Here is a 17,720-nt window from a genome sequence, read left to right on the forward strand (position 1 = left end):
TAGGCACTTGGACTTCATCCTGCATTACAGTCTACATTACAAAAGTTTTTAATTGCCAGTGAGAGGCTGAATACTTTTTTTTTTTTTTTCTGAAAAGGGGGAAGCAGGCCAAATCAGTTAGGGAGCCTATAGACGACTAATTGGTTCTATATTTCTTTAATTTTCACCAATCTTTTCTGCAGACAGGAGGAGACCAATAGATACACCTTTTTGGCCACTCACGAGCTTTTAAGACCCAATCAGCAAATTAGAATGTTAAGTATTTCAATTAGTTCCAATACTTTTTAACAATTTTATTGGTATATAATTCACATGTCATACAATAGTGCAATCACCTCAAAAAGAGTAGGACAATTATCATTACAATCATCCTTAAAACATTTTCTTCATTCTTGTACTCATTGTTATTGGCTGCCCATTTCCTCCCATTAATCCAATCAGTCTCTATAAATTTACCTATCCTGGATTTCATATACAGAAAAACATTTTCAAACAAAAAATATCTGTAGGCAACTGGACATCCCCTTACAGAAGGGTGGAGGGGAGGAGTCGAGCCAGTCAGGGTGCAGTGTAGCAACGATGAAACATACAACTTTCCTCTAGTTCTTTAATGCTTCCTCCCTCGCCCCCCAACCCAACTATCATGATCCCAATTTTACCTTACAAATCTGGCTAGACTAGAGGGTGTACACTGGTACAGACCAGAGCTGGAAACACAGGGAATCCAGGACAGATGAACCCCTCAGGAGCAGTGGTGAGAGTGGCGATACTGGGAGGGTGGAGGGAAGGTGGGGTAGAAAGGGGGAACCAATTAAAAGGATCTCCATATAACCTCCTCTCTGGGGGCTGGACAACAGAAATGTGGGTGAAGGGGGACGTCGGACAGTGTAAGACATGACAAAATAACAACTTATAAATTATCAAGGGTTCATGGGGGGGCAGGGAGGAGGGGAATGAGGAGCTGATACCAAGGGCTCAAGTAGAAAGCAAATGTTTTGAGAATGATGATGGCAACAAATGCACAAATATGCTTGACACAATGGATGCATGTATGGATTGTAATAAGAGTTGCATGAGCCCCCAATAAAATGCTTTTTTAAAAGAACTAATAAAAGCAAAGTAAAACAGATAAAACCCTCAATCTAAAAGAAAGCAGAAATTATTAAAACCAGAGTAAATCTAAATTGATAATAAGGGAGCTCAAATGAGAAGGTACTACATTTTAACCTAATTGCATCTGCAATAATCTACTTCCAATATTTTTTTTGACAAGTCTTTGGAATGTTCTATGTATTTGACCCAATGTCATTGCTGTTGTTGGGTGTCACTGAATTGTCTCCTACTCATAGCGACCCTATATACAACAGAAGGAAACATACCTGGTCCTACTTCATCTTCACAACTGTTGTGTTTGAACCCATTGTTGCAGCCAATGTGTGGATCCATCTTGCTGAGGCTCTTCCTCTTTTTGCTGACCCTCTATTTTCCAAAGTGTGATGGCCTAATCCAGGGATTAGTCTTTCCTGATAACATGCCCAAAATATGTGACACGAAGTCCCACAATCTTTCCTTCTAAGGTGCTTTCTGGCTGTACTTCTTCCAAGACAAATTTGTTTGTTGTTTTAGCACAACTGCCTCTTAATCCATGTACAAATTCCACATGAGCACAATGAAGTGTACAGGAATTCCCATTCTTCTCAAGATTATCCATAGTTTCTTATGATCCACATAGTTGAATGCTTTTGTATTTCAACAAAACACAAGTAAACAAGTCTGGTTCTCTCTTCTTTCAGCCAAGATCTATCTGACATCAGCTATGTCCTACATCCTCTTCTGAATTCGGCTTGAACTTCTGGCAGCCCCTTGTTAATGTACTGCTGTAACACGTGTTGGATGATCTTCAGCAAAGTTTTACTTGCATGTGAGATCAATGATAATGTCGTATAGCTTGCACATTTTGTTGCGGCAGCTTCCTTTGGAATGGGCAAAAATACGGTTCTCTCCCAGTTAGTTGGTCAAATTTCTTGGTGTAAGTGCTTCCAGTGCTTCATCAGCTTGTTGAAACATTTCAATTAGTATTCCATCAATTCCTGAAGCTTTGTTTTTGGCTAATGCCTTCAGTGCAGCTTGAACTTCTTCTTTCAGTACCATTGGTTCTTGCTCATATGCTACCTACCTTTTGAAATGGAAGAATTTCAAATAGTTTTTCTGGAACAGTGACTGTGTATTCTTTCCATCTTCTATTGGTGCTTTCTTCATCATTCAATGTTCCATATTTTAACTTGAGGCTTGGGGGTTTTTTTCTTCAGTTCTTTCAGTTTATGATATGATGAGCATGTTCTTCCTTTTTGACTTTTTAACTCTAGGGTTTTGCCCATTTCATTATAAAACGTGGTCATTTCATTCTTCCCTTTGAAAATTTCTGTTTAGCTCTTTTACTCCATCATTTCTTCAATTTGATTTAGCTTCTCTAAGAGAGCAAGTTTCAGAGTCTCTTCTGACATTCACTTTGATCTTTTCTTTTTTGACTGTCTTTCTAATGACTTTTTGCTTTACTCATGGACGATGTTCTTTATGTCACCCCAAAGCTTATCAGGTCCTTTGTCATTAATACTCAATGAATCAAATCTGTTCCACAGATGCTTTCAAAATCCAAGTAGGATAAACTCAGGGTCATATTTTGACTCTCATGATTTGTTTTAATTTTCTTCAGTTTCAACCTAAACTCAGATGTGAGCAATTATTGTTCTGTTCCACAGTGACCCCTTGGCCTCATTTTAGGTGCTGATATTGAGCTGCTCCATTATCTCTTCCCCCAGATATGGTCAATTTGATTTCTGTGTAATGACAATGTTCCACCGCTATGCATACATTTTTGGTGATTTATTCACCAGAAGTGAACAGCCTATTCCTTCTTCATAAATCTGTTCTTAGTCTGGACGTTTTGCTGAAAACTGTTAACTGTTGGTATTTGAAATACCAATAACATAGTTTCCAGCATCATTGCAACACACAAGCCACCACAGTATGAGTCAATCCTACCACAGTACAACAAACTGATAGACAACCTGATCAAATAGAGGTCATATTCATCAAATTTTGATCAAGTAGAGATAAATTCACACCTCTTTTAGCCAATATGAATGCCTTCAATGTCCAATTCTTGCCTTATAGCTCTGGCTAAGACTTCCAGTACAATATTAAATAAAAGTGGTGATAAAAGGTGTCTTTGGTTCAAGGAGTTTGTTTCCAAGGAGAATGTTTTTAGTTTCTCTCCTTTGACAGTTATGTTGGTCATATGCCTTTTGTTATGGTGATGCTTTGCCCTCCTGTACCTATTGTGTTGAGTGTTTTCATGATGAATGGATGTTGAATATTGTCAAATGCCTTTTCTGCAACAATGGGTGTGATTGTTTTCTTTTGTTTTTTATTTTTAAGTTGTATGTAGTAAACTTTATTATTTTTAATTTTGTATTATGCATAAAATTAAAACTTATTATTATGCAGTAGTAAAATTTTAAGTTTAAAATTGTATGTAGTTGATTATATTTCTAATGTCGAACCATCTTTGCTTATCTTGTTTGAATCCCATTTGATTGGATATACCTATTTTTGGCATGTTGTTGGATTCTATTGGCTAGGATTTTGTTTGAATGTTTACATATATGTTCATGAAGGACACTACTCTATACTTTTATTGTTCAGTAATGTCTTTGACCTGGTTTTAGCACCAAGGTTATGCTCACTTCATAAAACAAATTGGGTAGAATGATATCAGCTCTTCTCTTCCCATTTTGTATAATACAGTGGTGAAGTTGTCTGGGCCTATTTTTTTTTTTTTTTTTTTGAGGCATATTTTTAAAGATTCTCCATTTGCTTGTAATGATTGCTTTGACATCACTATACAGCATGGAAGGCTTTCTAGGTTTTTTTTTTTTTTTTTTTTGCTGATAGTTTTATAAAGACCTGTTTAATTTCAACATATGTACCTAATGTGCTGGACACAAATGATGTATGTACGGATTGTGATGAGTTTTATGGGCCCCTAATAAAATGATTTTTTTAAAAAAATCTTGGCAAAAAAAATTTCTTCTTTTGCTATGGGTCTGTTCATGCGTTCTACTTGTAGAATTTGGCCATTTCTTTTAGGTCTTCTACTTTGTTAAGAGTACAATTCTTCATAAAATTGTTCTATTGTCCTTTTTTATTCCAGTCCCATTTTGCTTGTTATTCAAGTCATTTATTTTCTCCTTTTTTTTTCCTTTGCTCGATTTGTCAGTAACTTGTTGGTGTCACTGATGCTTTCAAAGAACCAGCTTCCTATCTTGATTCTATTTTTCTATTTTCTTTTCCCTTCATTTTTGTGGTAATCTTTATGATTTCTTTTCTTCTGGTGATTGTAAAGTTTCTTTCAGTTCTTTTTCAATTGTTGGAGATGTCTAAGGCGTTCATCACTCTTATTTTTAGATGTGTGTGTTTACTGTAATAAAAGCACTCTGAGCCGTGCATTTGCTGTGCCCTATAGATTTTTGAATGTTATGTTTCTATTTTAATTTGTTTTGAGGAATTTTTTTATTTATCCTTTCATTTCTTCTAGTACCTAGTAGTTTTTTGCAAGGTTTTATTAAATTTCCATGTCTATATTTTTTCTTGGTCTTTCCATTGTCAATTTCTAATTTTATAACATTAAAAAAGGTTTTGTGATGCTTTGATTTTTTTTTAATGCATTCAAGCTTTCTTTGTTGCCTAAAATATAGTCTCTTTGGAAGAATGTTCCATGAGCATTGGAAAAGAATGCATAATGTAATGGTTTGTGGTGGAGAGTTCTATATATATCATGAGGACAAGTTATTTGTTTGTATTGTTCAGTTCTTCTGCATCATTTTTGAGTTTCTTTCTAATTGTCCTAGCCTTCCCCAAAGTGGTGTATTAAAGTCTCCTAGTATGCTTGTGGAGTTGTCTATTTCTTTCATTAATTATTAGAATTTGATTTATGCATTCTGAGGCTCTTTCATTGTCTATGTAAATATTTATTATGATGTTTGTGCTGTTATTCAACTGATTCTTTAATTGTTATGTAATGTCCTTCTTTGTCTATTCTGATTTTTTTCTTAAAGTCTATCTATTGCCATAACTGCTCTTGCCATTGAATTGATATTTTTTTCATCCTTTTATACTTTGATTTTCAATTTATTTTTGTCTCTGTGTCTAATGTTTGTCTTTTGTAGACAGTATACTTATGTGTTTTGTTTTCTGATCCATTCTGCAACTATTTGTCACCTGACTGGTACATTTAATAAATTTACGTTCAGTGTAAATACGGATAAGAATAAATTTATTGTTGATATTTTCCTGTGTATTTTTGTGGTGCTGCTGATTATTTTGTTCTATATAGTTTTCTTACACCTTCCAGGTTAAATTTCTTCCTAGGTATTTCATTCTTTGATGCTATTAAATATGGAATTGTTTTTCATTATGTCCTACCAGACTTTTTAAAATGATTCATTTTACTTTTGCTCTTGTTGCTGAAAACACACTCGGCAAAAGAGACACCAACTGTATTCCACTGTTGACATTCTTTGAGTTGTATAAATATTCTCACCTTCCTGTTTTGATTAGTTCTTAGCGCTTAACATAAATAAATTGCCACCCTTGTTTCCTATCTAATTGTTCAAATTGCCAATGTCAACTTGATCCCTTTACAGCTACTCATCTGCAATGAGTGCAAGGCTCAAGACAGACATTTTTTACGAGTTAAGCTAAACTATTGCCTGATTTTAAGAATACCTCAGGGGATACTTTCAGTTTAAGGTTTAAAGATGATTTCAGAGCCATCCAATATCCATGGCGCCAGAAGGTCCATGAGAATTTGACATTCTTTTCTGCATTTTACCCTTGGGATGAGGATTCTTCCATGAGATCTTTGATCAAAATGTCCAGTAATGGTAGCTGAGCACCTTCCAATTGCTTTTGTATCAGGGTAAAGGAAGCATCTCTTCATGCAGGCAGTTAGCCTCACATTCCATGTCCTTTTCCTATTTGCCACTCTCCTCTGATGCTCTAAGCAAATAGAGTCAAACAGCTGTGCCTTGTGTGACTACTCGTAAGCTTTAAGACTCTAGATAATGCATAGCTAAATAGTAGATACAACAGAAGCACTAAAGATATTAGGCCAATTAATTTCAATGCCCCATGAAACAATGACCTTAAACCTCTAAAGCAAGGAGCCAAATCCCATGAGATGCTTAAAACCTCAGCACCTAATATTTACTGGTTTGTTTGTTTACTTGTTTTTATTGTAATTACATACAGGCACACAACTGATTTTTGAGAGCTAATCTTATAGCCTGTGACTTGATTACACTTTTAAGTTGAACTCTAATAGTTTATGGATTCATTTAGGATTTTGCATATATAAGAATATGTCATCTGAAAACGTAGTTAAACTTCTAATATGTTTTATGTTTTTATGTTTTTCATCCTTTTGTCATTGTTGTTGTTCACTAAATGTGCTTGCTCACATCTCCAGTAGACTGGAGTGGCAGCGGTGAATGTGGGCATCTTTGTCTTATTATCTTTGAGGAAAACCTTAAGTTTTACATCATTGAGTATGCTATCAGCTGTGGGTTTTACATACATACCTCCTATTATTTTGATGGGTTTTTCTTCTATTCCGAGTTTGCTGGGTGTTTTTATCATGAAATAATATTGTATTCTGTCAATAGACTTTACTACATATGATTCTGTTTCCTCATTCAATTAATGTATAATATTTACACCGAATTTCCGATTTTGAAAGACCTCCTACCATTTTGGGTAAATCACAATTTATCATGGCATATTAGCATTTTTAATATGCTATTGACTTCAGTTTTCAAGTATTTTGTTGAGAAATTTTATATCTATGTTTATAAGGAATGTTGGTCTGTAGGTTTCCTTGTGGTGTCTATATCTGGCTTTACAAACAGTGCAATACTGGCATCATACAATGAGTTAGGAAATTTTCCCTCATCTTGTATTTTTTCAGACGAGTACAGGAAGGATTAGTATTACCTCCTTTTTAAATGCGTTCTAGAATTCAACAGCGAAGCCATGTGGTCCTGGGCTATTCTTTGTTGGGAGCTTTACTGATTCAATCTCTTCACTTGTTCACCTATTGAGATTTTCTATTTCTTGTTTAGTCCATTAGGTATTCTGTGTGTTTCTAAGAATATCTATTGGTGAACACTTGTCTTTGTAGTCTCTTATAAACTTTTTTATTTCTGCAAGGCCAGTTGCAATAGCCCCCTTCATTTCTCATTTTAATTATTTGCTTCTCTTTTTCTTTGTTAGTCTACTTAAAGGTTAGGTTTGTGAATCTTGGTGGCTCTATGTTTCATTTGCTCTTCTTTTAGTTTCTCAAGGGCCACTTTCATTTTTAACACCATGTGCACACTGGCAATATTAATACAGTTACTAGTATTCAAAGCAAAGCATATTTGCTATTTTCCAATATCTGAACTATGCAATTTTCCTTGTAATATTCCAATTCCTATCGCCCAATTTTGAGTTAATAAACACTGTATAGATTTATATGCCAGTGGCATATCTGGGTAAATTAACTTAAAATATCATAAATGGTCCTAATTTTATGAACTCACACTGATATTATGTTTATTCACTTTGATTCAAAAATGTCTATACAAATACTTAAATAAAATAAAATAAGCTAATCAAATTTTAGAATATATTTTCAAATCTATCATCAGTTTTACCACTAAAAGAGAACAAAAAGGTTCTAAATAAATCATTTCCTAAACTCAGTAATTTTATCCCTAAAGCATTTCAGGTTTTAAAAAAAAGATGTATATCTTAGTATCAAACCATAAGATTTTTTATCTATATGACATTTTGCATACCACTTGTGACTCTCAAGTCTAAGCAACTCTCAACATGAAATAAGGTGAGACAAGCGACAAAATATAAAGAACAGAAGACAAAGCAATGTACCTTCTTATCTGATATCAGTGATTATTAACTAGTGAATAGTGTCTTAAAAAGTTATCAGTGCAAAAATTTGGAGGAAGATAAAGTCAACACCGCTTGCTATCAAGTTGATCTAAACTCATAGTACAGAGAAAAAAAACGTGGAGACAGAGAGAGTGTTGTAATTTAGGCAAGAAGCTTACTGTCTCCATTTTTGCAGAGAAAAATGAGGCTTAGAGACTATATCTCCCCAAAAGGATTTTAAATGAGGAACGTAGAAAAGGATTTAGAAGATATTTTGGTACATTATAGATAGAGATTCCACAAAATGTTCCTTCCTTCCTGCAGCTTGAAGGAGTGACTGACAAAATGAGGTAGGTCACAGTCCAACATTTCCTAGGATGGATAATACATCAACTATCCAAAACACAATTATTTTTAATAAGTTATGAATGTAAATACACTGAAAATTATTATAATAACTCTGACATAATGAAAAATGTATTAGATCAAATTCTATTTGTTATTGGCAAAAATATGTTAATACCATCTATAAACAGCTTAAATAAAGTAATGGACATGAATACACATTTCATTCTCAATATCTATACAAGCAAGAGACATTACTGTTCAAATTTTAAAGCAGAGAATAGCCCACAAAATTTGCGTAATATAATTTCCAATTTAATTAAGGAATACAGATGAAGTACTTAAAAAGTATCTTCCAAAAAATGAGAGGTAAATGAATAAAATATATTCTTTAAAATATTCATTCAAGTAGGAATATCTAATTAGTATTTCAAGTACATCTAAGTGATATTTCAGTTTGAGAATTCTTAAATGCTTACCTTTTTTGATCTCCTAGTTCTTCACTTTTCTGAGATTTTTCAGGACATTTTTCGCTTCCCTTATAAAAGAGAAAGTTTTCATTTTAAATTGTATGGGTTTTTTTATGTGATCAAGGGCAACATATTACTAATATATGTTCTGTTTTTTACCTTAAGAAAAGACACGAATGATCCAAGAGGTGCATCTCCTTGTTCTGAGACTGCTACATCTTCTGTGTTGGGGTCAATAAAATCATACACTTCTTGGTCTAAGTAAAGATGAATATTTGTTAGAAAATTATTATAGTAGTCTATATTACTCTGGGTACTTTGGAGAAACAAATCCACAGTGACTCATGTATAAGAGAGAGTTTTATGTAAAGAAAAGGTGCATCACGAAAACATCCCAACCCAATGCTGCCCAAGCCCACAAATCCAACATTAACCCATTAACCCAACACCAGTCCACAAAGTCCTCCACCTCACAAAACAGAGGCAATGATGCCGACTGCAGGAGGAAAGCTGAGTCAGTGAATGAATAAGCATCTCAGCACTAGCAGGGTCTCCACACGGCTGCTCCAGCACCCAGGGCTGCAGCGGGATAGGTCCATGTAGCTTCTCCTTGGGGATGTCTTGTAGGAAGTCAATCTTGCAAGCTGAAGGAGCGAACTGCTAAGGCAGCTGCACCCGGTGCGACCATCACAAAGCAAAAGACCGGAGAACTAAAAAGGCGAGGCTTCACCACCCATTTATCCCTCCGCCTTTCAACCAGCCCCACATGTGATTATCGGCCAGGCTGGCACAATTAACTAATTCATAGTCTGTATGCTTTGACACTATACTGCTACAAATAGAAGCATATTCTCTTGATACAAACGGGCTAATTTTTAATTAAAAACTCCATTCCTTGTCCACGAAATAGAAATAGAAGATACTGTATGAATTACCTTTCTGAGTCTCAGGTTTATTTCCTACGGAATGACTGTCATTTCTTGATGTCTGCTCTCTATTTGATTCTGAGACTTGAGAGTGAAGGCTGATTGTGTCATCATCGGAAGGCTAAAAGGAATAAGCACAAAGTACAAACAAGAAAATTTAAACATCTGACAAGGAATCAGTTGCTCTAATTGAATATATGAAGTATAGATGCTTTGTTTTACATATCTCCAATTTTGAAACTAAAAATTATAAGGTTTATTGTTCTGCTTTTAAAATTTGCTAGGTACCACCGCGTTGGTTCTGACTCATAGTGACCCTATGTACAACAAATCCAAGCACTGCCTCGTGCTTTAAACGTCGACATGCCCCTTTATATATATGAAATCATAAAATATACTAATGCTATTTTTAAACAAAATAAAAACTCAATTATTTGCACACTGATAATACTTTAAAACTGAATAGATTGACAATCAATTATGTGCACACTGATAATACTTTAAAACTGAATAGATTGACAATCAATTATGTGCACACTGATAATACTTTAAAACTAAATAGATTGACAATAGAAAAGACTTACTTCTGTTGTAGACAATCGTTTCTCTCCATTATCACTTCCAATTCCAGAGTCTGGGCCATGATTTTTATTTGGATAAAAATCTTCCATACTATAGAAACAGAAGGTTTAAGGTCAGTTAGTGTCTTCCCTTAAAGCAGTAATACCCACTTCACTGAAACCGCCCCCCATCCCTAGATAATACAGAATATATACTGTTAGTGTCTAAAGACCCAACAAGAGTTCAAACTGAGCCGATTCTGATTTATGGTGACTCCATGTGTTATAGAGTAGAACTGAGCCCTGTAGTTTCTTCTTAGCTGTACACTTTCTAGAAGCAGATCACCAGGATGCTGTATGGGTTTAGGGTAGGGCATCAACCTTCTGATTATGAGCCCAGCACAAAGTGTGCCACTCACGGCTCAGATCCCTAGGACCCCAGAGAGAAGGACTTCATTCATGCCTCTCATAAAACTATTGTTCTTCCATGTGCTTTGTTGGACAGTGTTAATTATTGACAATCACCTATTATTCCTCTTGAGAAATTCAGGAGAGTGTCTCTATGCTGTGTTAGCTGTGCGCCATTCTATTTTGTCCACGCTTTACAGTTTATGCATTATTGTTTCTTTTTCAAATGAGAGTGAAAAGCTTACAAAAGTTAACTTTGCGAAGGTAAAAAGGGTAGTGCTTGCTGGACCCTATCTAATGAAATACCTGCCTCAAACTCATTTAATTCTCACAACAATCTGTTTTTAGGATTTTGTTAACAATACTCTTAGATAAAACTTAAGCTTATGCAAGGTCAGACAGGAATTACGTGGCTATATCATGAGATCTGAAATCTATCTATTTCATGCACTCAAATGTATCTTTGATGATGATAATAAGGTACTTGTGCAATTTTATAGGTCAAAATTGTGTTAAATATTCTACATATATATTAAAGTAAACTGACACAGATGCTGCCAGGATTAAATGCATGAATGTTATTTTACTATTTACATGTAAGAAACCTGAAGATCCAATACTCTAAAATGCAAAAATCATACCATTATTAAGGTAGAATATAGCTGCAAAGCCATATACTGGCTGACTCCCCAAGGTGACAGACTTAATTAACTACTCTAAGACTTAACTACAGATCCATGTAGAGTGAAAGGTTTACAAAATCGACAAAGCACAGAAGTGCATCCTCAGTAGTCAGGCCCACACAGGCAAAGGCCTCAGGTTAAAAAAAAAGTCGAAAACAATTACAAGCATTCTCTAGGTAGTTCAATATGTGCCATACGTGGGAGATGAACACATCCTATTGCTAACCCATGAGCACGATCTTATACGGTTGTCATTAGCCCTGTGTTGCGAACATGCATTTGAAATGTGACGTGTCCAAATTGAGGTGTGCTATCAATGTAAATATGTAACAGCACTCAACGATTTAATGCAAAAAAGTAAAATATCTTTTTCATAGCTTTATACTAATTCCTTCTTGAAATGCTACATTTAAAGATACTGGCTTACTGAGCTATTAATTTCACTTATTTTACATTTTTAAAATGCTGCTAGAAAATTTTAAATCACATATACAGCTCTTATGATTTTTTTATGGACAGTACAATTACAAAGCAACACTGAACTACATATCAACTCTATCCACTTCTTTTGTTCCCCACTGCAACCACCCTGTTCCAGACTCTTTGGTTTCGTGATAGTACGGCAAGAGCCTAACCGATTCCTCTGCTTCTGCTTCTGCTGACTTCCAATCTTATTCTATTGGAGCTAAAAATATTAAACAAAATCGAGCAATTCAGCATGAAATCAAAAGGTCAACAATTACTCAAAAGTCAATATGTGAAAATAAGGCATCAAAGAAACTCGAATACTGCAATGGGAAGAGACTAGACAGAATGAGAATAGAGACACTGTGATAAATGCAACTAATGTCAGCGAGGATTTTTGTGGATATTGTCAAATGGAAACTTAGCTTGTGTACACTTTCACCAATACCTCAATAAAGTCGTATTAAATTTCTAAAGCCATACAGTTAATCATATTATTTTCCTGCTTAATACATCCCAGTGACTGTCCAAATAATATTTTGCATAGAAATCATTTGAGTACCAATTCAAACTCCTTATCACAGCCTCCAAAATCAACTTATTTCGCTCTCATTGCAGGCTTCTTTTCAGTTCCTTAAACACATTAACTTCCTTCCTGCTTGAAGGCTGTTGCATATATATCATTCTTTCTTCCTGAAATGCTCTTCTCCTCACTGTTTTCTTAGCTTAAAAAGTCACCTTTCTAAAGGGAAATTCTTTGATCACAGCACTGAGCACAACTTGGCCTTATATATCTGCTTCCTTGCAGATGTGTGTGCTGTTCAACAAAGCACACAGACCAACACTCTACACATTCAGTTGATATTTTAAAAGAAATCAAATTGTGAATGCCTTTACTAAATCAAATTCATTTCAATTCAATGATATAAAGCAGATTAATAGAGATTAAAAGCTAACTCACTGCTATCGATTCAATTGTTTGAGACTGTAAATTTTCATGGGAGTAGAAAATATCATCTTTCTTCTGAGGAACAGCTACTACTGACTTTATAGTTAGCAGCCCAAGCTATCACCCCACCGCCACAGCGGTGAAGTTTGTTGTTTTCTTAATTTTGTTTTTTACTAGCAATTAGAATATAGATACTTTTAATTTTTATAGATTGTTTCGACATTTAATTCTACTTAGACAATAGAAGTATTGAAGGACATATCCTCTTTGAGAATTTAATGGCACGTATTTACAGTAGGACTTACTATACTGCCATTCCAAGTGATCTAAATTTTATTAGATATACAATGACAAACCTTTAAATATTTTAGACAGCAGTATAGTCTTTATGTCACTTCATCAAAGTGGTTTTTCATATTACAAGTTGGAATTATGTTTTCACTGAATTTTTCAGACCAATCTACATCTTCAAAAGATCAATTAAAAAGAGAATATTACCTCTACCTTGTCACAATCTCATGAGGGAAAAACACCAAAATCAGTGGTAGGTTATTTTTGATCCAGACATAAAAGAATACAAAGAACATGAAGAAAAGTATCACTAAATGTCTTGTCCTTCCACCCACCCCAGTTCAAAGTGAAATTCCATTTGTTACTACAAATGCAAACCCGAATGAGGGTAGAAATAAGTTAGCAGGTGTCAGGTGCTGAGAAATCAGCACTCCTATGCTATCGTTTCAAAGATTCAAGTTGTTCACCACTAAAATTTTAATAATGCCTTTTAAGGGAAATTTCTAACTTCATCCTAGCATCTCAGAAATATATCCTATGAGGGTGACATTCTATTCCAGCCAATTGTTGGTTTTAATACTGGATTGCTCAGCCTAAATCAATCTAATGATCTCAACATTAATAAATATATTTTATATTAGGGTGCTTCAAAAAATTTGTGAGGAAATTCCATTATCTTTTAATTTTAGTTTTCCATGACTATGTGAAGACCCCTTGTATAGAGAGAAGACCCAAATCATTATCAGTTGTAACAAGGAGAATATTACCTGTCTGTGAGTGGCTGTGAGGGCATTCTTTTACTCAAAGATGGAAGATCCAGGGAATCTGGCTTCTTATCCATTCTGCAACATGCCTGGATATTTAAGTACTTAAATATGTGCACTTTACCCTTTAAACATATCTGTTAACAAATAATGGGAAAAGTAGACTTAATTTCCAGTTGTACTATAAAAATGCTACCTATCAATTGTTTATGAATTTTAACAATCTGAAATATCAAAACATCAGAATCTTGATACTTTGTCTAAATAGTTTACACTACTGACACCAGATAAAACAAATCCAATAACACTAATACCAACTATGAAATTCTGTTGCCATCTTTGTGCTCATTAGAAAAAAGCAAGTGAGATATTTTTATACTTTACAAAGCTTTTCTTTTTTATTATTAAATACTTTTATTCGGGGAGCTTACATCTCCCATCACAATCCATACATTCATCCATTGTGTCAAGCACATGTGCTGCCATCATTTTCAAAGCATTTTCTTTCTACTTGAGCCCTTGGTATCAGCTCATTTTCCCCTCCCTACCCCACTCTCCCTTCCTCATGAACCCCGTGATAATTTATACATTATTATTTTCATATTTTATATCGTCCTCTACTGCCCTTCACCCACTTTTCTGTTGTTCGACCCCCTGGGAGGGGGTTATATGTAGATCCTTGTGATCGGTTCCCTCTCTCTCCCCACACCTTCCCTTATCCTCCTGGTATCTCTATTCTCATTGTTGGCCCAGAGGGGTTTATCTATCCTGGATTCCCTGTGTTGCAGGCTCTTATCTGTAGCAGTGTGCATGTTCTGGTCTAATCCGATTTTGTAAGCTAGAATTGAGGTCATTATAGTGGGGGAAGGAAGCATCACAGAAGTAGAGGAAAGTTGTATGTTCCATTGGTGCTATTGCACCCTGACTGTCCAATTGTCTACAGATGCTCTTTGGGTGTCCAATCCACACACCCTCCCCATTCACAAGCAAAATGTCAAACCACTAAACAAGATATAATCTGACAGTTCCAGACAGTTGTTTTTATTAGAGAACACTAAAAAGATATCCATTGCAGTGTGGGGAAGAGAACAAATAATATATGTATTTCTTCCAAGTTGCCTCATCAGTGCCACCCAAATATCTGGTGTAAACACTGGAAGAAAGAAAACCCAATGGAATGTCTAAAATAGGAAAAATAAATGTATTGGAGGTGATGGGCATAGGCCACTTAGAGTAAAACAATACAAGAAAATACTGGTCAATTCAGCCAGGTTAATCCACAGAGAAGTTATTTTCATCGGTAAAGTAAAAAGAAATGATGAGAGCACCATAAAACTTCCTTACAAGACATTGAACTACCTTGCAAGACGTTGAGCCTCATCAAATAAACAAGCACAAGAAACTCCACTTTAAAGAAAAAAAATAATAAAATGTAATATTGAGGCCCAGGCCAACATTTACATCAAAGAAGCCACCACAAAAATGTGAGAACCCTGATAAGACTGAGCTGAGACCTGACCGATGCCCAAAAGCTAGCCGAGTCACCTAAAGCATGGAAAGACTCGATAAGACTGGGCTGAGACCTGGCCAAAGCCCAAAAATTAGCCAAGCCACCTAAAGCGTGGAGAAACCCGAATAAGACTTGACTGGGACAGTGAAAACCTCAAAGAGCTAGCCAAAATGTCCATTTAAACCCAGGTAGAGACACTGACCTTTAGAGAGCCAGGAACCAAGGAGACATCATCTCCTGCTCTCTCCAACTCTACCTGGGGTGAGTACACCGATGAGGCAATGCTGATTGGGACTATGGTGCTAATATGAAATGTGTGAGAAGTGTTGTTATTCTGCCTTTATGCTCATAGTTGTTATTCCGCCTTTATGCTTATAGTTGTTTGCCCTTAATAGTTTGAATAATATTTAGATTGTTTGATGTGTGTTTGAGTGAATAAACCGAGCATTCGAAAATGTCTAAGAGCATTAAGTAATTATTGATCGTGCCGCTCATGACAAGAAATACTGCAAAGAAAAATACTATGTGTGTAGGGGGGGGCAGTTCTTCTGAAAAAGAAAGATGGAAAATAACAGATGGAGGCAAGTCTGCTTTACAAAAGTTAATTGCAGGTATGATGACTGATAGGAAATAAATCTCTCTTAAAATTCTAATGAAAATCTTGTGTTCTATGGGCTCACAGTACAAATTTAAAAGACATGTAAAATATTTTTAAAAACTCCAGGGAGTTGACTGGTTATTATTACCAAGAGAACAGTAAGACAATGACAGATAAAAGCAATCTTCCAGATGGGAGAGAAATATTTTGTGGATAATTCTCAGACTTACTAGGTCTGATTTGATCACTGACAAATCTAAGTTCAAAGGCAAAGAAAAACCTTGTAGTTACTAAGAAGAAAATATGTTCATTACCAATTGAGATGTGCTAAATGGTAGCCTGCCAAACCTGAAAGATATTGATCACTAAAACAACCCAATCTGCAGGCAGTCATGCGGATGGTACCGGATGAGGCAGCATTTCATGCCGTTGTGCATGGATGGGGCCTGACAATAACCGAACCACCGACACCACCAAGGAAAATTCTGGTGAATTATTTTCACTTCTGTAAATTTAATTTTTATTGTTTCCATACTAATTCATGTACAATATATGGTTTTAGAAACCAGTCAGGATTACAAAACGAATAATAGCAATAATAAAAACCCAAGCCAATAACTTCACTTTCTACTTCTTTTAATGTCCACATTCAATCTCCATGTTCTGCGCTTTTAGCTTGTTTCCTATTTCCAATATGTATAAATAGCATGTTTTAGTGTTTTTTTATTATAGATCTTATTTAGAGATCATACCTTAAGATATCTTTCTCCACCACCATCCCTATCATCCCCACCGACTTATACAACTTTATGTTTGCTCATCTCGGTATCACAGAATTGTGGTTTAAGAACATGGATTTGGGATTCAGACTGCTTGCATTCTGGCTCTACTCACACTAGCCATGTGACTTTAGACAAGGCATCTAATTTCCATGTCTTTGTGTCAATTAGAACAGGTAACTACTTAGGAATAAGCAGAGCATAAGTCTGTAGGAAGAAACGGGTAACTTCTTCCTCTGGGTATATTCAACCCCTGTGCTAAGGCAGATAGCTGAGAAGTACAACGCAGGCTGGAATTTTGCTGCCATGCACCTCCTCTGCCATAGATTATCGTGCAGCCTAAGTGGATGCCCTAGAATTTTAGAAAATGGAAAATACACAGGACAATGCTATCCTATTGACTGTTTCCATCTCTCCCAAGTTACCGTCTTCTGTTCTCTGTTTTTTCTATGTGCTTGTCTTAGTTTCTTTTCTTAACTATCACGTTAGTGGATTTCACATGGATTTGCTGTTCTCCTGAGTAGCTATCAAGTCAATTCTGACTCGTGGTGAAATCATGTGTGCACATTCGAATTGCTCTGTATGATTTTCAAGGCTGTGGTCTTTTAGCTGTGATCTTTGGGCCTTATTTCCAACACATCCCCAGGAAGGTATGAACCATCTTCCTCTCAATTAGCAGTTTGGGGCTTAACTATTTGTACCACCCAGCAACACGGATTTAACCCTTGTAAAAGCAAAGACCTTGTTTCTCCTTACACCCTTGGGACAAGGGAACAACAAATGGTTCAAAACCAATGGTAGGGAAGGGACGGGAGGACTGGTATGGAGTGACCAAGGGCAAGGCAACTGCGAGGAACTACCGAAACCAGAATGAAGGCTGAACATGGTATTGGGACAGGAGGAAAGTATAAGAAATAGAGGAAAGAAGTAGGAGGCAAAGGGCATACATACAAGCCTAAATACAGACATGTACATATGTAAAT

General features: G+C 35.6%; 1 protein-coding gene across 1 annotated transcript in view; it reads right to left on the minus strand.

Moving 5' to 3' along the window:
• Positions 1 to 17,720, minus strand: part of LRCH2 (leucine rich repeats and calponin homology domain containing 2) — a gene marked incomplete at its 5' end in the record, with an annotated part of 125,130 nt that overhangs the window by 45,785 nt on the left and 61,625 nt on the right. The window contains 5 exons of the mRNA XM_045298552.1: positions 8,814 to 8,872; positions 8,964 to 9,061; positions 9,740 to 9,851; positions 10,315 to 10,402; positions 13,854 to 13,987. Of these exons, the coding sequence (XP_045154487.1) occupies positions 8,814 to 8,872; positions 8,964 to 9,061; positions 9,740 to 9,851; positions 10,315 to 10,402; positions 13,854 to 13,987 (491 nt within the window). The remainder of the gene's footprint in view (positions 1 to 8,813; positions 8,873 to 8,963; positions 9,062 to 9,739; positions 9,852 to 10,314; positions 10,403 to 13,853; positions 13,988 to 17,720) is intronic.

The sequence above is a fragment of the Echinops telfairi genome, unplaced genomic scaffold (genome assembly GCF_000313985.2).
Source record: "Echinops telfairi isolate 266 unplaced genomic scaffold, ASM31398v2 ScPeMD7_7427;HRSCAF=8465, whole genome shotgun sequence".
Taxonomy (NCBI): Eukaryota; Metazoa; Chordata; class Mammalia; order Afrosoricida; family Tenrecidae; genus Echinops; species Echinops telfairi.